Source organism: Rhea americana, unplaced genomic scaffold, assembly GCF_003343005.1.
Source record: "Rhea americana isolate MKP2758 unplaced genomic scaffold, rheAme1 scaffold_42, whole genome shotgun sequence".
Classification (NCBI taxonomy): Eukaryota; Metazoa; Chordata; class Aves; order Rheiformes; family Rheidae; genus Rhea; species Rhea americana.
The window spans coordinates 2,628,407-2,650,533 of NW_028186557.1; the positions used below are offsets into that span (position 1 = coordinate 2,628,407).

Genomic DNA, 22,127 nt, shown 5'->3' on the forward strand with positions numbered 1-22,127 from the left:
CAGGGCTCTGTCGTGCCTGTTGTTAGGTCTTAGCTACGGCTCTTTAACTCCCATTAAATAGCTGAGCTTCCTCTAAGCTTCTTCCAAAACGAGGAGCTTGCAGCGGCGGCTCCTAGGAGCTTGGAGCTCTCCTCCGGGGATCTACCTCCTTCTGCGCCCGGGAAAATTTCACAACACCTCTCCACAGCTGCCGGGCACCGCGACCGGAGACAGCGCAGTGCCGGTCCCGCGCCRCTCCCTAAGGGACTCACGCATCCCAGCTTTGCCCTGCGCCTTTAGTTTTCCCTCCTCCTGCTGCCACATCTGCTAGGATTCGATCAGAGGGGAAAGAAAAAAAAAAAACACCCTCTGGAGATGGTCTATCCTGCTGGACACCCTCCGCCGTAAAGCCTTTGCTCTAGTACTACTGCTTCTTATCAGCCATCACACCTTAAAATATAAAAGGTGCGTCTAACAGGAGCCAGGAAACGTCTTGGCGAAGACCTGGACTTTCTCAGCTAATCGGTATTAATAACTTCCTATGCTCGAAGACAGCCCGTAGGAAATGCAGCCTGACTCATCTACCCCGTAATTAGATGAACTCCTCGAAAAAGTGCAGGTGGCTGCACCGCAACGGCGCATTAGCCAAGGTGCGGAATACRCTTCTGACCAAAGGGCAGATAATAGCAGCCATAATTTCCTCCGCTGATGTAACGTAAAGGAGCAGTATTTCTGGCAGACTCGGCACTTGGCTGGGGCTGGAAACGCATGCACTCTTTTTCTTCCTCTCTCTCCCTCTCTTTTATCTCACTCGAGGGAAACCTGTAATATGCACAAAGCCTTGATTTATTTTTCACACCTCCCAAAATACTGGAAAACAATTACGCACAGAAATTTCACGAAAAACATGAGATATGCAGGTTTATTTGCTATTTTGGTTATACCTAGACTGTGATCCTTACCAAAGATATTTGCTTCTCGTGTTCTTTTTTTTCTGCCAAATTCAGCCATATATCATTTTTATGTATCTGAAGGCCACAGTGTAATGCAATATGAAGCTATGAATGGGATAAAGTTACATATTCTCCATTGATTTTCCATTGCATCCATTATCTTTAGTGCTGGAATGCAGGTTAGCGCGAGGGCCGGAAGCCTCTGCACCTCCGCACTGTCTGGCGCGTTACGAAACCCGCCCCCGGGGGCAGATAAAATCGGCTGCTAGGCGGAGCGAGGAGGCAGGAGACCCCCGAAGCGTCCGCCCGCGCGGGGGAAGCGAGCGGCTCCCCCGTCCGCAGGGCTCGCTGCCGCGCGGGGAGAGGCGGGAGGAAGGTGCAGAACCGCAGCGGACGCGCGCCGGGCAGGGACGGGAGTGGAAGYAAGGGATGGAGGAGAAGAGGGAGGTAGAACTTTGCGTGGGCAGAAGGCACGACAGACGGCTCAAGGCTTTCTGACAGYGCAAAACTTCTCTTTGCCTCCTCAGCAAAGGGAGAAATAAGAGCTTTGTGGGCCAAGACGCCGCCGGGGTGCCGTTCCCCGCGGGGTCCGAGYGAAGCCCCCCAGGCACCACCACCGCTGCCACCAGGAGATGCCACCAGCAGGACGGCGACCGGCAGTCACGGCGCTCAAAAGCCGTCGCTCCCCATCTTCCTGGTCTTGCTCAGGCCTCCGGCACTGCTGTTGGGTCCCGTGGGCCGGGCCGGACAGGAGAGGTGTCTGCAGGCAGACCTGCGTGCTGCTCAAAGGTCCTCCCGGGAGGCCAAGCCCCGGTGGGGCTTGAGGCCAAGGACTCCCCACTGTCACGGCAGGCCTGTCTGCAACCTTAGCTCCGGCGTCACCGCTGGTGACCCTGTCATGCATTTTTCAGATCAAAATTCTTCTGCGGGACAAGTGACCTGCTCATCTTCGTCTGGCCTTCACTGCTCCGGAGACGGTYGTTGACACCTGCGACTAATTTGTGATCTATGAAGCTGAGCTGCAACCAGCACAAAGAAAATCTTCATAAAAGTCCTGCATTCAGGTTCGTGAGCAGGCGTCCCCGGCCTCGCTCACGGAGGCTCTTCCTGCTCTACCTCTGGAAGCGGCGTCTGGAGCCAGCTCGCAGCTACGGACCGACCGGCCTTCTGGTCCAAGCTTTGCTGCTCCTGCCGCCGCCGGAAAGCGGACCCGCGCCGCCGCAGCGCAGAGCCGTTCGGGCTGGCGGGCCGAAGATCTGGAGCCTTATGTTGGAGCCGTGAAGGTGCCGCCGGGTCCCGGCCGGGGGCCCCTCGCTGCGCGCCGGGGGCCCTGCTCTYCTTTAAACAGCCAATTAAAGCCTGYTTTGGCGCTTAGCGYGCGGCAGCAGCTCGCGCTGCTCAAGCCACCCGGCCCAGCGTGAATTTAATTTGAAAAAGAGGCAACTAATAAAGAYCTTGGAAGGCTGGTTAAAGTTCATTAAGCTTTTCCTTTCAAGGCACGCTTCCCTCCAGCGCAGAACCCTGCGGCTCTGATAGACACAGTTAAACCCACACAATATCAGCAGGTTTTAGGCTAACCCCAAAGATTCAGTCCTCCTTCGCTTGCGTTGTCATGTTTGCGCATCCCTTTGCGACAGGATCGTCACTGTCCAGCAGGTCCAATCTCTTCTTCTGGAAGCTTTGGAAAAGGAAGAAGTAAAGATGAATCATGTGCTGTTTTGAACAGGCCCCAGACTGAGAGAAGTATCCGTATTTTTGTTGATGCAGAATTTTGTATATCAGTCCAAATCTTGAAGGTCAGATTTTTATTTTTTCAATCACCCATTAAATTAGATTTAATTTTAAGTGATGGGGGCAAGGTCACTTGAAGAGCTTTGATTTATAAGATCATCTTTTCCAGAATCTAGAAATGTTGAAAGTGCAAGGCATATCTGCACTATTTTATCAGTTACAAAATTACTTTACGTCCTGGTAGAGAACAGGCTTATTTCCTGACATAGGACCAACAAAAATCTCCGCTTTGTGTCATTACAGGTAGTCTCCTTTTGCAAGCACTTCGTTTTTTGAAGCACTGAGACGTAGTACAATGTTCATGGCTTTGGCAAATGGATTTATTTTTACTTCCCTCGCCTGCTTTTACAATAGAGCTTCCCCACACACACAATCCTAAACATACATATGTGTTGAAAAGATACCAATACAGGCTGAGCAGAAAGATGAGCGTGATCCTGTCTCTCCCACTTATCAGTGGTGTGCCCAGGAATTACCCCGTGCTTTCCGAAATGCCTTTAGTACATGGAAGGTGCCCTACGAACCGTTGTTCTTCAGTTGTTYGCATTTAAAGTCCTTARGGTTGGGAGGTCTTTTGTTTAGCTYTGAATCGTGTTGCTCTAGCACCTAGAAACCCACAGCTCCAAATTCCTGGGCCATTCRAGTCTCTGGAGACTCGTTATTGAGATCCAGAGTTCCCCTTATGCCAGGGCAGCATCTCCCCTGCACAAACATGTGAACTTCGGAGCTGCAGGATCAATCCCGGCAAGCGAAGCAATTCTACTCCTCTTCTTATATCCAACTGCAGAGCTTCTAATTAAGACACCATCGTGGCTTTCTAGAAGAGCACATTAAATAGAAAAACACTGGAACGACGGAGAGGTCTCAATTTCCGTGGTTACGGCTTCAAACTGTGGAGCTAAAGGACACCAAAAGGAGAGCTTAACGCCTATAAATCTTGCTGCATGAAGCAAACTGATTCATGGCTCAGAGTGCCAAAGTCCCTGAGAGTCAGGAGAGCAACTCTTTAAAATATAGTTTGCTACTATCACTGGAAACTTTAACCCACTGGCTTCACACTCAGAAGGTTTAAGCTGCAAATGGCAGGACAGGATTTATGTGTTCCTCTGAACARAATACGTAAGGGTAGGAAAACTTGACCCGACAGTTTTGAGACATGCCTGCTGTAAATAACCAATTGATTGGCTGACTTGCAAAGCCATTAGCAGGCGTGAGGTGCCTGCTGAGATTCAGACACTGCATAAAATCTGGAGGTGCCAGTAAAATAGACATGGCTATTGGCTACRCGGTCATCTTCCTGCTGAACGCCCAGAAGGACTAACGGGAAATGGAGCAAGCTTTCATCTCGCGCATTCGACACTGCAGCTCCGGAGGGGAACTGTGCGTGGGATCCAGTCTGTCGCGGGCTAAAGGGAAAGAAAAGAGATTAAAAACAAACTACCTTGTGCTTAAGCAGTAAATCATCTGGACAAGTAAAAGTTATTTCAAATTAAGTTGGAGATCCTGCCTTCACAGTGGCAGGCACCGAGTCTTTTCTGCTGTAAATCACCAAAGCTGCCAAATGGCACTGGTGGGTCTGAGCTAACRGGGCTTTCCACTCCCTGAAAAGCAGCAGCAGCAGTTATAGCAAGAGGGAAGTTAATGTCTCTGATCACAGGTTGTTAGGTGAAGGGACCAAAGGTTATGTTTCATCATCTGAGAATGAGGCATTTTCACCTTTTCCTTCCAACCCTTTTCCCTCTCAAAAAATTCAAACATTATGCCCATCTTCACTCTAYCTGTTGCACCCACAGCTTTGAGACTTGGGTTGACATTTTTGTGCTTCCCCATCCTGATGGCGAGGGAAAAGGCCAAAGCAGTGGACGTCCCCTGGAGCTCTGCCTACCACATCATTCACTCCGGAGAAGAGCAGGCATGGGGAAGCAGAGCACACATGATGCTTGTCTACTCCAGGCGGCCTTTACACCAATCTGAGACATATGCACTGGAATCTGGGCATAAATGGTACTTGAGCAGCGGCATAATGAAGGACCAGCGCCAGCCTTCAGAGCCGCGGTGGCTTAGGGCATTAGCCTTGAACAAAGATGAGGCCTCGTTGCAGCACCAAACATGAGAAATGATGGCCGGCTAGGAGATAAAAGGTGGATAGGCAGAACGTGGGCATGTGAAATTACATTCAATCCAATCTCACTTGCATGGTCTAAACTTCTTTCCATGCTGTTCCTGCTCCTGCTGGGGCACTTCATCACAAGGACCAGCTCTGTGGGTCAGCATCTCCTCCTGTGATAGCCGGATGGCCTCTTGTACAAGTTTTCAGAAGAGTAAGAGAGTCCTAGATCTGGGCAGCAACTCCGCTCGAACAAATCAGTTTGGTCTTTCAGAAGCAGAGTATTTCTCCCGCTGTGCAGGACTCTCTTCTCCCAGACAGTTTTTCAGTTTATGGATTAGATTAAACAGCCTTCCCCCTGCTGGGAGTGAACGGCCACAAGGGAAGAACTGGTTCAAAATAATTGCATTTACACAGTATGCAAATATGCACTGGCTGAATATTGACATGCTGCTGCCCAGGTGGTTTCCCTGTGGCTCCTAAAATATCAGAAATGGGTAGCACTGGCAGAGAATTCATCTGCTTGCAGGAATCTGGCCTATTCCTATGAACTACAAGACTGTACAAGTATGACTTTGCTTAAAATCTCACTAGCAAGTCTCAGGTTTTATTATAGCACCCTGCTATCCCAGCAACGTCTACTGGGCAGGCAAAAATATCTCAGCCTTCCCACCCAGCTTGCCTCCCCTCCATTTTAGCACCACYGTATATACATATTTGCATGCTGTGGTATGAGAAGTAGCATCTGCTATGTGTTCTTTAGGAATAAACCCTCCAGCTGAGCAACCCTGAGGACAGCGAACAGTGTTGGGGTAAAGACCTCATCTAAGTTCAAAGCTCCTTCCCCAGAATTCATGGCATTACCTTACTCAATGCATTCAAAATACTGAGAGTTGGCGTTGCTGGGGCTTGGTGTTCATGGCTCCTCATCGCACTTATGGCCTGTGGTCTCCAAGGCTGGAAGCTGGAGTAACAGGCAGAGGAAAAACAGAAATCAGATAAGTATTTCCCAGCTCTGGAATTTGGAAAGATGGAGATTTTTCCCAGATGGAAGAGGTCTCTCTGCTATTAGGATGAAAAGGGAATAGCAGGTCAAGAGAGATGAAGTCTGTGTCTGGAAAACACGAAGGAAACTGCTGCCAAATACCTTGTATATATTTTCCTTCTTTTAATTATTTTTTTAAGCTAAAATCAGCCTCAGGCAAGGGATTGGAGGCCAGAAGCTTTTGGCATTCTGCTTCTGTCTTGCAGGCAAGTTTGTTTGGATTTGTGGGCTTTTGATATAAATTAGGGAGATAAGAGCGATCGTGTTTAGTCAGACCAGGAGCTCAGCATCCCATCTCTGACAGTAGTCCACAGCAGAAGCTTTGAAAAGAAGTGTCAGAAAGGGAAGAGATACCGAGCAGTTGTCCCTCCCCCACAGCCAGCCAGCTTCTAGCCTTCAGTGGTACAGGGTCTTCTGAAAACGAGGTCCTATCTCCATACCAGTGCAGCAATTAATAGACAGTTTGTTCTGTTTTCCATGAATTTGTTTAAATTTATCTGCTGACATTTTTAGCTGCCACAACATCCACTAGCAAGCAGTTCTGCAGTGCCCTGGAGCCCCTTAGAAAAGTGTTTCCTTGTGCTCACTTTGAACTTGCTGTTGAACAATTTCCTTAGGCACTATCTAGTTCTGTTTTTTTATGAGATTAAAGTGAATAAATGTTTCATGTTTACTTCTCACATTATTTACAACTTCTGCGGGCTCAATCTGTATTTCCTCTTTGTTATCTTCTTTCCAAGAAGAAGTGTCTTACTCTCTTTGGACTGCCCATTTTTGGAAACTTAACACTGCACTCTATGCAAATATTTTGCTACAGGAAAGAAGTGCTTGATTTTGGAAGTGTCATTTTAATATGCACATTGCAAATGTTTATAAATACATACCTGCATACGGACACAGCGTTTGTCAAAACACATTCAAAAGATACCTAGGTTCTTTCGTGCATTACATACTTAGAGTGAAAATAACCAGCTATATTTAACCCAGATCCAAGCCTAGACTAAATAATTTTAAAGGTCAATTAAAGAACAGAAAATCTCACTAGTTAAGAAATAAAAAGCTCTTGTTGGTCCACAATCCCAAGAGCTTCAACAGAACTGAAGTGCTGAATGAGAAACTCTAATTAAGTACAATTTTATATAAAAAACATTGACAACTCCAAGTTAATATACCTGCCAAGACCTGAATTCAGACGACTGAATTTGGCCTACAGCAGTTGATGGAAACTCCATCGCTCACTGCGCTGATGTAGGCGCTTGGAAACCGACGGCTCTTGGCAGAGAAAAGACATTTCGGCTTCTGTTGAATGACTGCTCATATGATGAGCAGAAGATGAGATAGGCCAATAGTCAGGGTTCAGATTTGGATTATGCTTTGGCTGGTGCTTAAAGTTCAGGTCTGAGGCCAAATCAAAGCTAGAATTTAGCCTGAAACGTAATCCTGAAATCACATGGACTCTTCTCATCAGGTATTGGACTCGGCGGCAGAAACCTGGAGATACTTTCTCTGTTGCAATTGCTGGTTTGTCAGCTTGGCAGGCGCCGCTGGGCTCGCGGCATTCCTGTTCCTTGGCCCTGTGCGAGTCAGCTCTGGAAAACTCTTATTCGACCACAATTAGAAAAGAAAGGGGCGGGGGGGAGCCAAAACCCACAAATCAAATTTGTGAGAAGGGCTCGAATCACAAAGTTCAGTTTTCTGCCCTGACAGCACGCACGAGTTCACACGAGAGACCTCAGCGCGGTGCCTGCAGGAGCCGCAGCAGCCAAGGCAGCGCTCGCGGACCGGAGACCACGCTGCGGTCACGGGCATTCGCGTCTCAGCTTCGCCCTCGGCCACGGGAAGACGAGGACACCTCCGAGCATCTGCTCGGCGCGCGGGTTTGTGAGGTGCACCACAGCGTTCGTGCAGCAAGCGGCAACACCAGCCCAGCTCCGCTTCTTAACGTCGCGTGCGATTTCTTRACGCGTCCTACACGTTGGGAACCCGCTCGAAAAGCAGTGATGGAGAACTTGGAAAGCRAATTGAAGTGAAGAAAAGCCCTGGGTGTAATTTTACAGCGTGTGAAAGACTTAAAGCAAGAAACACAACCAGATGCCACACGGAAACTACTTTCAATTAGTTCTGCTTTGCGTTATACCTACCRATGAAAATAAAAACAAATTCATTCTGTCAACGGCTCTATCTATAGCATAATCCTTAAATGAACTCATCCGTCAAACTGGTCTCCTCTGGCAAAACACATTACAATCCCTGTTTCTCAGCTGTGTGAATCAATCATCTGTTTCCCAAACCCATTGGTCAACATCTCGGGGACCCAATATATTTTTATTGCACTAGAAAAGCCAGTTGCAGGGCACCAACCTTCCCACACCACCTAGGTATAAAGCGTTCATCTATTAGCAAACTGCACGGTTTCAAGGGAGCCATTCCCCCCGCCCCGTCACGGTTGCACAGCGAACGCACCCGAAGTGGAACCCAAACCAGCCTCAGCCTTCCTGCCCCAGCAGCGTCTGTGGGATGTGCTGCTGCTCTTGGGCTGGACGAGCTAAAGAGATCACCAAAGAACAAATCGTGTTTTTCCTAGGTGGACAGTTCAAAAGCTATGTTTGAAAGCCTACGTCTGAAAGGGCATAGTTAAGCGTTTTACAASATACGTCGCTATACGTATGCGTCTTTAAGCCGAAGTTAATGGTTTACATTGAAGTATAAGAAGTCACAGAGGAGTAACGCCACGAAACAGCGCACATATCACTGGCACTATCCAGTAGCATTTACAGTATTTCTTAATGGTGCACGTTACGTTCCCCATCCTCAGTGCAGGAGATCCCTGTCAAGAGGATCCCTTTCCAGGGCTCTGACGGTTGCGGTGAATTTCAGAGCCCACCCTCCATCCAGCAAAGAGATCCCATGAGAGGAAGATCYGCTGTTATTCCCATGTTATCAGTAGGAATCTATAGGCACAGACATAGCCTATCTTAGATATGCAAATAGATATAGGATATTCCCAAAAAACATGGATTTCCAAGGGTTTCTGTGCCTAACCTCCAGCACCAAACCCAGATGCAGAATTTGCCATGTTGATACACATCCATGCTTGGCATAAGCCATGTCAGGATGGAGCAATGGGAGACCACCACTGGCCTCAGAGTCACTAAGGGCTGAAACATGTCTAAAAGTCATGCATGAAGTCCTGTTTCCTGCCACAACTCATCCGTCCTGTGTGCAGAGACCCGCTTGCACAGKTGGGTGCTTCCAGCTTCTCTGTATTGTTAGATAGAAAAATCTACTGAAATAGCAATCCAGACCTAGGCAATTTCTCACAATTGTATTAGCTTAGACAGGCAGATTACAGCAGTGCTTCTCCTGAAGACATCACATGAAAGTGCATTGCTTGTGTTTYTAACTATTAAAATGACAGCTGTTTTGAAGTTCACTGTCAGTCCCTCCAAAAAGGTATGCCGCAGACACCAGCACAGGGAACTAAGGAATTCTGAGCAAAGCAGGCATGTCAAGGACCCCCTGGTCGCACCGTCCTAGCCGTGGCACCAACTGTTCTTTGCCTTACAAGAGCAGCCTGGAGGCTGACAGCATCTTGGTTCCAGAGAAACTTCCATCATCTCTCACAGATTTTAAGGTACATGGGACATTTGGGAAGTTTTSCTCCTGGGCTTAACATTTTTTGATGGTAGCCTTTACAGAAAACTAAACCCTTCAGGAAGGTCTGGGTAACCCTTCCTCAAATCCTGGGATGCAAKTAGGAGAATGATAGTATGCTCTCCCCACCAACAAGCTGATTTTACTGAGACTGGTTACTGATTGATTTGGATCAGTGTGAAAAGCAGACAGTACTGCTGGAAGCACTGCAGGAAGTTGGCCAAGTTATGGGGCCTTAAAAATGGAGTCTTTATTCACATTTTTTATAATATTTTTTGAAAGGCTGGGCAGACAGCAGACTGGATGAAAGCAAGTTATGTTCACAGTGTGGCAATCTGCCTCTTCCAGGGTGAAGACCAGCCATGGCCAGACTCACGGGAATGGTGCACCCGCTTTGGTAGATAGCGTGCCAAGGGAGAAAGAACAGCTAAACAGGAGAAATCAGGGCCTAACCCCAAACGGACAGGAGTCCTGAGAGGTTCCTCGTTGGAATTATTAAGACTTCTAGAGCGATCACTCCAGACGATCCTATTTCTTTGAATCTTAAAAAAAAAAATCACAAAGAAGATCCTATTAATGCTCTGCTTCAGGGGAATGATCAAGTGGCCCTTCAACGCCTTTAGATATCAACGAATTCGCTGCAGAAAGCAGGAGAGGCAGTAGAGTCACAGCTCGACAGGGAATTTGACAGCTTGGAGGCGCTCTGCCCAGGGCTTCCCAACGCAGCTGSCCTCCACGTTCAGCCCGCGGGCTGGAGCGGGAGGAAGGGGGATTCGCCTGAGCTGAAACCAAAGAGAGACTTCCCCGGAACGGGGCTCGTGCCCTTGTTTACTGAAGGATCCGCTGTAATTTCCTGCCCAAGAGCCCTGTCCCTGACCACGGCCGTTGTCCCTGCTAGCTCAACGCTGGAAAACCCGTCAGTAAACGCAGTCGAGAGCACCGCGTTGAACGCGCCTCCGCTTTGCTTTCGTGCRTGCAGGGTTGTCACTGCAATCACACGAGCGGCGACAAAACTATTTCTTCCCCCCTCCCAAGGAAAGGTGAAAGTTTGTCTACTCACACGGCCTCAGAACCTAAAGCTTTGCTACAAATATCACATTTTCCCGACTCGTACCGAAGCAATGAGAATGGTCAACTCTGTGTTAGCCTGCTGCTCCCCCCAGGACTTTGGAGCCAGATTTTGGCAGCAATCATGGGACACTTTAAAAATAAATAAATAAAAATCCACATCAGTACCGTTAATGAAGTATCAAGCTGATACTTGAATTTGGACGGTGATAACAWAACCCCCTGTTCAGAGAAAGGTGAAAAACACTGTCAGCATTTGCAGYATTACCAAAAAGACTTCGGAGAAGCAAGCACAGGAACCAACGTGAAATCCAACCCCGGCTGCTCGCTTCCTGAGATCTCCGGGGGAGGACAGCGGGCCCTGGAGCGGGAGCTGTTGGGGGCAGACCCACGCCGTCGTGTTGGGCTTTCCCATCCTCAAAAAGTCTGGTGCGTGCGGGGGGGAACCGGGATATCCCAGCCGGCTCCCCCCCGGCCACCGGCAGCTTAGCAGCTCTGTTTTTCCAAGCTGTCCCTCTTYCACCCCGCGCTCTCCACCTTTCATTCAAGTCGCGAGAGCTTAAAGACAACTTGGCAGGAGGGGAAGGGTCTATATATAACCGCCGGTGGCCATTTCGCCCGGCGAAACGCGGCGAGCAAATGGCCTCGGGAGCGGGAATGTGGCTCCRTGCAAGCGGCAGGTCGCCGAAGCAGCTGCCACCTTCCCTCGCCGCACAATGGGGATAGCGGAGATGCCAGCAGCACTATTTTTTTCCTACCCTGCTGTGCACTGAAAAATTTATTCTAGGAACATTATAGAGCAGGGGAGTAAAAATAGATTTGCAGGTTCAGCAAAAGGCTCTCTCTCTCCCTCTTTTTTTTTTTTTTTTTTTTTTTTTTTTTTAAGAGAAGTGAAGCAAAAACTGTTCATGGCCTCAATCAGCTTTTTGGGCCTTATCTACTCTTTCCAAACTACAAAGAGTAACCGAGCAGTCAAGCAAGCACGCAGGCGCCTTCCTCGCCGCCCCTGGGCATCGCGCGAGGGCTCAACRCACCACGCTGGCTGCTTGGCGCTAGCACAACCCCAGCGCGGGCTGCTCGTGGCTGGGGGCACTCTGAGGCAGAAACGCTGGAAGAAAGGGCATTAAAAATAAAGAAGAAAGGTTGCTGATTTGCAAATGCTTCCAAGCGATTTAGGGGCTGGATCCCATCAGCTCCCAGGAAGACTGGGGCTTCTCTAAAAGTCCCCATCATTTAGGCTCCTGAGCACTTTTCCAGGCAGATCTTGGTGCCCACCTGGTGCCCCTGGCACTCAGCATCGCGCTGTGCAGGCTCCAGCGAAGGAGGGCAGGAGAGCACCCAGCACTGCCAAAGGAAAAGACGACCTGTTGCTGGAGGTGATGTAGGGTAGACTCAGCATTTCAGACCTTGCTGCGAGCGAGCGACCTCTGCAACTCAGAAAGTGACTTCGATATTCAAAACCTCGAGAGCTCATTTAGCAGCATACTATAGGGAGGACAAGGAGTTTTAATAGAAGGCAAATTAAGCACCTTTTAACTCACTTCCAAATTGATTTATATGGGCAAGGCTCTTTGCTACCCTTTCACAGAGTAAAGATCCCTAAAGCAAACACCTCCGAAGGACTGATCCAACTCTCCTGGAAGCAGAGAGAAGCAAAAGGCTGCAAGCTGAAGCAAAGACGAAAAAGTGCACAAAAAAACTCCAAACCCCTTAAAGTCGCCATTCGATAGATCACTTCAGCAGTGCCCTGAATCCCAAGCACTGGAGCCTAGTGGATGACGCTGCATTATCAAAACACTAATTGCATATGGAATTTCTTTATGGCTAGCAAATGGCTAGGATTATGTTTTTAAAAGACTCATTTTCTCAGCATTAAGGTTTGTTTCGGAATGAGGAATTTCACTCGCTCTCTCCTGGGACCTCTAAAACCCTGGTGTTTGTATTGAGCCCCTGCAAAGGGGGTGAGGGGTGGTGGGAAGTGCTAAAGCCAAATATTTCCCCATTAGCAGCACGCTGGAGAATGTGTGGTGACACCTCTGCTCAAAGGCCAGGGCCTTGTTTAGACAAGACGTGGCAAACACAAGGTCCCTGCTCTGATGGAGCTACTTAGGTGGCTGAAAGAAAGCAGAATATTGATTTTCAKAATATTGAAATTTGGGGGTGGAGGGGGTCCTATGTTTCTATGCATCTCCACCCTGAGGCTTGTGTCCCATTGGGAAATGTCATTCCTTGGCTTCCTACCCACCAAATTGAACTGTCAGATTAAAGAATGACAGGACAGACATCATCAACTAACATTTGGCAGCTGAGCTGAGACAATGTCTCACCATCATCATYCTAGTAATCTCCCCTTGGAAAAGGCCCAGGCAAATGTTCCCGTTGCGCCGATCATTCCAGAAGAAATGACTTGTAAACAGCGGAGGAAACCATGCCAGGAAATACCAAGAGACAAACCGTACCATTTCAACAACATTTTGGAGCTGGCTGCAGCAGTGTCGTTCTGATGAGCATTAAAAATGACCATAGCTGCACACACGCCTGACCTGCCGGAGCCGCCAGCTCCGCGCGCGGCGCCGAGCTCGCCGAATGCACCCAACCGTGCGACGTCCTCCCCTGGGACGCGGGCAGTTCTCCCTAATCCCGGCTGGCGATTGCACGGTGCGAGAGGGCTGGTTGCCCTTGACGTTATCATTGCTTGCATAACAGCCGAGGCTATTCTTACTCCTCTCCATCTCAAACCCCTTCCAGCGCTTGCCAAGCGATTTGTTGCAATAGCAGTAGGCAACCCTGAAGTGCCAAGGTAATTACTCAGTCTGCAGCCACCCTTTCTCCATGCCCCATCAAATGTGAAACTGCTCACTTTCATGTGACAGTTTAGGGATAAATATATATTGATATAAGGGCTTTTAGCTTTTCACTCTGCCTTTCCACTTCGCTAGGACCTTGCAGGTCCCAGTGCACAAGCAGGACAGTGCTGTGCTGCACCTCTCTTGAGGAGTGCATGCATCCTGGAAATCGCCTCAAGGAGGCAAGAGGCTAAACGTCCTGAAGAYGCAGCAATGGTTTGGGCATAAATCCTATATATCCTCAGTGAGAGAAATCTAGAGTGACCCTGTACTCAGAGCAGGCAAYATCAAAACAGCAGGAAATGCCATAACCATCCTCAGGAGTCTGGGCAGAGGTATGAACTACTGCATCTCAAATGCTTGCTAGCAACCTCAAAACTCTTCCTGATTGAGCAAAGTTGCTTCCAGACAGATCTTAGCACCTGCATCACTTATCGCTTCTGCTTTCTGCTTCGGCTCTCTGCACCTCTGAAGCCCAAGCCCTGAAGATTTGAGTCAGGCTCTTATTATCTAAAACAAAAGCCTGGAGTTCTTTGAAACAAACCATGAGATGCTGATGATCCACTGGTCACAGGCAACCAGGACCAGGCTTGCTGCAAGGCAGCATGAGGCTGGGAGATTCCCTCCCTACCCCAACATTTGGTCAGTGAGCAATAGCAGAAATTCCTCTACACCCTTCCCAACACTCAGGGGTGAGGAGCCCTCCTACGTGGCTCCTGGGACCCTGCAATGACTGGCAATTCAAATGTACCAAAGAGAAGACAAGCTAGGGGCTATTTCAAAAGTTGGCCTCAACGTCATATAGATATAAAACAGAAACACCAGGAAAGCCTCTGTCCAGAACGCCTCTGCATCCACTCTTGGTGCTCGCTGTCATGARGTCTAACATTTGGATGGTTAACTGTGGCACACATCAGGCATTTCAAATTTTTGGCTTGTAAGATCAAATAAGGATTATATACGTGGAGAAAGAAAGGTGAATTATGACAGTAAGAAATGTGAATTCAGTCATTGCTCCCTTTAAAAGGGATGGAAGTTGTTCGTCAAAATCCCCCAAGAAAAATCTAAACGCACATCCCATGAGCTATCCCCGGTGYCAAATTTGGAAGCAACTACAAAATACACAGGCTACTTAGACCTTTCCCACAGGGAGATCCACAGTTGCACAAATCTAGCTGGGAAGATGCTATATTAAARCACCACTTCCAGAGCAAGGTACAGAATGAAACTGAGCATAACTTGAGGAGGTGAGAACAGGCGCAGAGGTTTGCATGGCCCTTGAACCCAGCCCTACGCTTTCTGTGCCTTAATAACCACTGTCCCAAATCTGTTCTCCATCCCTGTGTGTAAATCCCGTTATCGCGAGGAGTGGCACGGGAGGGCAGGAGCAGGCTCCCAGGAACGATCCCCAAGGCGCAGCCCTGACACTGGGCTTCCCCCACCGTGCTCCCGAAAGGCGACAGCCCGTAACAACCACCCAGCTTCCAGGCCTTAAGTCTCTTCTGGCCAAGGCCAYGATTTGCTACATGACATGTGCTGCAATAATTTCCACCCTGCTCTCCAAAAGAGTAGTTGTACAAACTGGGCTGATTAGCCACCGCACCAGCCTCCCGTTCGCCGTATAAATCTAGTGCCTCCGATTACATCATGCCAGAAAACTGAAATGCAAGTCAGATGGTTAAGGCATTAATGGCAGCGCTGTAAAGACTCAACAGCGCAAACCTTCCCAAAATGAACTGTCTTGACCTTCGTCGCGCTGACAATAAAAGTGTGACATCATGTGCAAACGAGCTTTAAATTTAAACCAGGTGCAGAGAATTGCCTGGCGTCTTATGGCTGCTGTATAAACCGCTAACACGCGAGCCGCTCTGCCGAAGCAGAAACGCCGAGCACGGACAGGGCCCAGTGAGCAACGGAAACAGGTACGAGCAGCTGTTGCGGTGCAGACAAAACCCTGTGCCTCACTCAAAGGTAAAGCAGCTTTTATGCTATCCAGTATCCTTTTTAGTTGGCGCAGACGTTACTAGTAAACACAAATTTGCTGATACTCATTTCCATATGGATGAGCACATCTGCATTCCTACGGCTCTGGAGTCAAGCCAGGAGCACAATAATGAGGATTTTCCATTTTTAACTTCTATTCAGGACTCCCTTAGTCTTTGCAGATTGCTCTGGCTCACAAGTTGTCAGTCTGGACAGCTGTTACAGAACACCATGATTTACAACTGCAAAGCACGCTCCAGCTCTAGAGCACTTCCAGGGTAGCTCCCCTTTTCAACATAAATATTCTGCCTTCCCTGCCCCCCCCCCACCTTGCTGCACCAAAAGGTGCTTCCCAAAGGGATTTGCATGTGCATCCCTTAAATTTCAGAGAGCACAGTTTAAAGAGCACAAATCAAATATTTGAGTGGATAGATCCTGCAAGAGCAATTAATAGTAGCTCACTGCACCAGCTCTCACCTCCATGTCAAGCTGGATGATGCAGAYGTCAACACACTGTCCAGAGCGGGGATCACACAAAACTATGAAGGCAAAGGAAAAAAAATCTGACAAACGAAAATGTTTGAAGTGCACAAAGACAATTCCACCAGCAGGGTCACCTAGAGCATGTTAGACAGGGTTGCRTCCAGGCRGGCCTTGAAGATCTGCCAAAGAAGGAGACTCCACAACCTCTCTGGGCAACCTGTTCCAGTGCTTTGTCACTCTCACAGTGAAGAAATTCCCCCCTCACGTTCAGGCAGAACTTCCTGTGCTTCAGTTTTTGCCCATTGCCTCTTGTCCTGTCGCATGGGGCAACTGAAAAGAGTTTAGCCCCATCCCCTTGACACTCTCCCTTAGCTAGGCAATTTTTACAGATTTTTTTTTTTTTAAGACTTCTTAATTCTACACTAAGCATTGGCTGATCACTACTGAAACACAAATACAAGATAAAACAACATAAGCTATGAGAATTTTTTTAATATTGGAAATTTTCYGCCACTGACAGTCATTAGAAAGTAGTAGCAAACATGTCCAAAAGCTTTTTGGTATGCATAGCAACTGGAACCAAAGCTTTCAATTTAAAATCAACTGTAAARCAACAGTTAATTGCTAAATGAAGTCTAATTGGGAAAGAAGTTCTACAACAATCAGTGTTATTTTAGCACTTGGACTGATCTGAATTTGCATCTTTAACATATCAGGATGCCCTCAAACCTCAGGATAGAGGTTTGAAGGTTAATTTCAGTCTCATTAAGTAGAAACATTTGGAAACAACCTGATTAACCTTCAAAAGTCTGTCATGATGCATTGGTAAATATGTACATCTCTTTCTGTTGTTCACAGAAAACCAGTGTGAGCCCAAAGAAAGATCCCAAGTRACAAAATTGAAAAGCACTCAGAATTTTGAACCTCGCTTTAGTCAATCAGAGCTTGGGAKCTAGCCCACAAGTGTGCCTCCATCGTGAAGCTTCACTACCTTCAACAGACCAAGACCACAACCATTCCTCTTGCTCAGGAAAATGTAAGAATAAAGGAAAATGTGGAAATGAAAGAAGAGTTATCAGTGGTTCAAGACTAGGTTCAACTGATTAGACTGTYCCCTGCCAGTAGTTATTTGTGGTTGTGTTGATTTACTTACTCTGCTATAGAGATCCCCTTACACCTGTGTATCTTCATCCTCAAAGGGAGGCTTGCAAGGGTAGGACACAGGGCACCTCAAGTATATTGCATATGACAAACAAACTTCAGATCAGCACAAATTTCCAGCGATACAAAGTTAAGATGTGTCCAGGTTTCAAAATCAGAAATACTTTTACAAGAGCAGAAATGATGGGCACACCAAGGGTTTGCCTGCATGGAGTACTGACCCTCAACAGTGACCAGGAGCAGATGCTTAGTGAAAGGTATAACAGGGCTCGAACAGAGTAATACCTTCCCTGAGCTATACCTTTTAGCCATGCTGCACAGTGATCATTTGGGTTGTTCAACTAACAGCACATCCCTGCTCAGTGCTATATAATGGACATTAATGCAAAACTGAAGTGAAGGGGAAGGGAGAGACAAAGAGAGGAAAAGACTGTTTCAGTGTCTCAATTTTCATGACACAGGGACACAAGAGAAAATTTGAAACAAACTTATTCCAATGAAAAGCAAGTATCAAGATGCAAATTGCTTAGAAATAGTCCTATTGTGGATAAAACACGAGCATTCTCCCTCCCCCCCCCCAAAAAAAAAAGAAAGAAAAAAGAAAAAAAGGGGCAGATTAAGAGCACTTTCCTTTCGCAATACTAGCTTCCGTAATGCTGTTTACAAAGGACGCTCTCCACACCCAGCTTACCACAGCCGGCCTGAAATCTGAGCAGCCTTCAAATGGACAAGGAATGGAAATGGGAGAGAGAAAACAAATCAAAGGCTACTACTTAGTTTTCATCTCTTACACTGTTCGTCGTGTTCACTTGGAGAAAGACAACCTTTTCATGTGAGTTCAGAAATACTGTGGAGGTCCCTTCATCCATTCCTGTCAACTCTTCAGAAAAAGGTCTGAAAATGCTAATTACAGATAATAGAGCAGAGCCACTGGAATTTATAAATCTGGAAATTCAATAAAATAATCTGTACATAAGAATAAAGAAAAATACATTTAGCAGCATGTGAGCAAGTAGAGAAGGTCCAAATTTGAGCTTATTTCGCTCAGGAAAACTTCTCGTGTACCTTTATAGTGAAACCCTTATACCAATATACTGAACAGAACAGTAAGTAAATACATTTTGTAAAAATAAATTTATGTTTTAAGTAAACATCTATAAAGTAAATCTGTGTTTTTAAATAAGCATCTATAGTTTCCACAAAAAAGAGAAATGCATCAGTAGTAGTATTTTTGTTAAGCGAAACAGAAAGAAGAAACAGTAAGTTTTTGCCATTTTCTAGTGTTCTAGTTTCTAGTGTCATCCCAGCACAAGCCCTTTCAGACCAGTGCAATGCTTCTACCTAGAGGATTTGTACTGGCCAACAGAAATGGTGCAGCCAAAAACTCCATCTAGACAAAGACCAATTCTGTCTGATCCCATTTGGCGCATTTATTTGGCAGCAGCACAAGTTTTAAGATTACTTGTGTTATCAGGACACACAGGCAGAGGTATAAGGAGACAGAAATACTACATTTTTATTCTATGGGAGATTCCAAAGATAAAAAGTGTTCTTACTGCTTTTTTTCATTGTGGAAAATGCTCATACTTTTTTCCCTAAATTTGGAGATAGAAGTTCTCTCTCCTTCTCCTCCCTCCCACATTTTAGGTTACTTATCTTACAAACTTCTTAAAAGTAGCAATATTTCTAACTCTTTTTCAGATGTAAGATAACACATATTCTATAGATCAGCATGCTTCTATCCCTTCTGCACTACAGACAAAATACAATAATAGAGCTCCAGCAGAGGTGTGAATTGCTTCCATTCATCCTAACAGAATATTAACTTCATACACTGGTATCAATCATTTAAAAGYCTAGCTATTAGGTAACATCTAGGGATTAAAAATGACAATGCAGTGATTTCCACAGGATTACAGGAATCAACTGTARAATCAACACTGTATTTCAGGTATTTTCTTGGTCACATTTTTCAACATGATGCACACAAATCCAACCATCTGTATAAGAACAGAGTATTAGCAAGACTTTGACAACCTTCTGCACCTTTACAAGTAACCTAAGTCTTCAGTGTTAAAGCTTCCTGTTTAGAGCTTAAAATACCTAAATTAACTGTAGTGATATCTTACAAACATTACTCAATCATAAGGCACAAGAGCATGATACACAAGGAAATTTCCACAAAAATCCCACTTCTAACAAACATGCTTCCTAATTTCTAAGTGTCTGACCCTCCTGCCCCAAACCCTACAATTCATTCACATGAAGTTTCCTATGTTTCAAGGTACACTTTTTAAGATAAATATTTAGCTTTTTACGCTGATGTCTGAGATACCCTGAGTGGTTGAACCCTCTGCGTGTAACAAGGAGTGTGAAGTACAGCTATTAAAGGGTAGTCATAGATAGGGAGGTGGCTTCACCTGGTTATCAGGCAGGGAGAACTGCAAGAAGAAAGGCAAAATAGAGAGCCTCAATCATTAATACCCATGCAGAGCTGAGAAACAGTCTTGAACAAAGGTGGCCAGACACATCTCAAGTTAGAGGCATCCCCTACATGCACACATCTGGCTTCCAGCAGTCGGCTTCAGTAGATTGAGTGTGAGATTTCATGAGCAGCATGAGTTGTTCTAACAGATGACACTGCTCAAAAAGGCAGCCCCACTCCCTCTCCCTTACTTTTCTCATTCCCTAACTGAGTAGAATCCATTCATTTTGTTGGCAGATAACTTGCTGAATCTCCTCARCTGCACTGGTTTCTGCTAGTTAAACGTGCTGCCCTACAGCCACTGCTGGTGCCACAACAGCAGTTGTGAACTTCTGGCAGGAGTGGAAATGTTCTTTTTGGTAGTAACAAACTATTAGATTGGCTCATCCTGCGTCATGAAATCCCAGTTAGAAACTTTGTGATAAAAATAACCACAATCTTTTCCAGGATATAGAATACCAATTCCTGCAGAATGGGGATCCTAACGCAACCTCTGGGTTAGTTTCTAGGCCTCACCRCACAAGTCTACTTTTATATTTAACTAGTAAGTAGCAGGCTATTCCCAAGGCATGCAGCAATCCTGAAGTGGTACATAGCTGCACACTGATACCTCCTGGGTGCCTTCAGGCCATCTACCAAAACGGAAAAGCATCTTATGGATCCTGAGAGTGGAGTGAGTCAGAAATCCTGGTTCATTACCTCATAAAYAGAGATGGTTATCTCAACTCTGGTTATTTTCTGTTCTTTCCTATTACACAGCTGAGAATCAAGTACATTCAGTTTGCTTTACRTTAAAGTTGGCACATGAATCAGCCTTTCACAAATCCATGTGGAATTAAAATAATTAAAATGGAATGATGTGGCTCATCTGGAGAGCAGCATCAGTTAACATCCTGTGCAGGCCACCAGCAAAGGTAGCTGAAGAGTTCTATTAAGGGAACTCACTTAGCAGTCATGGCTTTCCAAGTTGCAACCAACTTTCAGGTTGCTCCRCAATCATCAATAGTGAAGAAGCTGAGATACCTTCTACCACAGCAATATTTTGTAAAAAAAGATAAATACTTGAATCAATCAAATGCTGTCTCTCTTATTCCATGAGAAAATATGACAGTTTATGTAGGAGAACAAGTTTTCGGAACAACATAGCTATGATTCCTTATTTCTGATTTTCAGTTTTGGGGTTTTTTCAGTTTTCTTGTCATTAAGAAGCTTAGAAATGCCAGGCTCTGGGGCATCTTATCCTTCTGAAATGATAAAATATAGATCCAGGTATTAACAGAACTGTTTCAACAAGATTGTCTAGCAATAGCCAACAACTTTACTACTTGTGTACCATATGGAAGTGAAGATTTATTTAAATGTAGCTTAATAGCTGCTTTGTATTACATAAATGTATTACTTTGCTATGTTTCACTTGTGTCCTACTCCTCAGATATAAAAGCGCTAAGCCAAATTAAAAGAAATATTGCATCTGGAAATAATGAAGAACTTTCCCACTCTCTAAATCTTAACGTTTGAGTCTGAAGTCTAATTTCTTAACTTTACACAAGACATTACTGTGGAGGYCTAACTTCCTTAGGGCATAAAATCTCTGAAGAGATTAGGCAATTTCCATTTTAAAGAAATTAGAGCCCATCTGAAAGTAACAAAATTTTAAAAAGCTTACCACRACATCAGTCACTGCTTTTGTTCTACTAATATGAAGAACTTCTGTGGTGGGCACCCAATATCATATTTAACAGAGKCCAGTTGGTGTTGAAAATTGCATTCATGTTTCATTTAGGCAGAAAAAGSTCTATAAAGGGCTATATGAAAGTTTAGAGATCTGGGGTAAGATTAGGGTTCGGTAAACATAAATTTTCCTTTGTTGCCAACAGATTCAAAATTTCGTCTTTCAAGTCCAAACCTTCTCTGATCACAACAATATATAAAATAAAATTATGATCTAGTTCAAAGATAAGACATTAGTGGAAATGTGAGAGAGAAAAATGAAAAAAAGTCTTCCCCTGGGAGGAGAATGGAGGTAAATCAAGTATTATTCAAAAACAGGCATTAATTGAAATATATCTATTTTCAACTGAAAATGGAAATACTTCCTAACACTAATAAAACATAATATGCTAGACATGGAAAGACTTCTGTTTTTTAAAAATTACTCCAATATGATTCAAGTACACTGAGATATAAAGCCGTATTGAAAAAAACATTAACAAACCTTAGAGTAAACCTTCCTACTGTCATGATGTGCCTTTTATACTGGGCCAAAACAATTGGCTTCCGGATGCATATAAGGATAAATTAAGGTTATCATCTGTAACCAGGAAGTTCTTGATATGAAATGGCTGAAGTTTTAGAACTTATTCTACCAAAAATCAATAGAAGTCTTTCTTTATTTGGAATAATGTGTGATATGCATATCATGAYTGATATCAAATCTGTCCATCTCATTCTCTTTAAAAGAAAAAAAAAACAGAAGTTATTTCAAGGTTCTATTTTTTGTTCACTCTATGCATTTGAACATTTTTGGATTGCAGAAATTCTCAGACCTTTTTACCTGTCATGATTACCTCAT

At 45.5% G+C, this 22,127-nt stretch overlaps 1 protein-coding gene across 2 annotated transcripts; it reads right to left on the reverse strand.

Moving 5' to 3' along the window:
- Nucleotides 1-887: 887 nt before the first annotated feature.
- On the reverse strand, nucleotides 888-22,087 carry LOC146590143 (uncharacterized). Of its 2 annotated transcripts, XM_085315052.1 has the most exons (4): nucleotides 17,862-22,087; nucleotides 15,904-15,965; nucleotides 5,695-5,794; nucleotides 888-4,850 (listed from the first exon to the last, which is right to left on the reverse strand). In XM_085315052.1, the coding sequence occupies exons 1-4, from the start codon at nucleotides 17,937-17,939 to the stop codon at nucleotides 4,668-4,670; spliced, it is 423 nt and encodes a 140-aa protein (XP_085171178.1). In that variant the 5' UTR covers nucleotides 17,940-22,087; the 3' UTR covers nucleotides 888-4,667. The 2 variants fall into 2 exon arrangements, 1 of the variants encoding a protein (XP_085171178.1); XR_014897059.1 differs by lacking the exons at nucleotides 15,904-15,965; nucleotides 17,862-22,087 and having other exon boundaries at nucleotides 888-5,191; nucleotides 5,695-5,841.
- Between the last annotated feature and the right edge of the window lie 40 nt (nucleotides 22,088-22,127).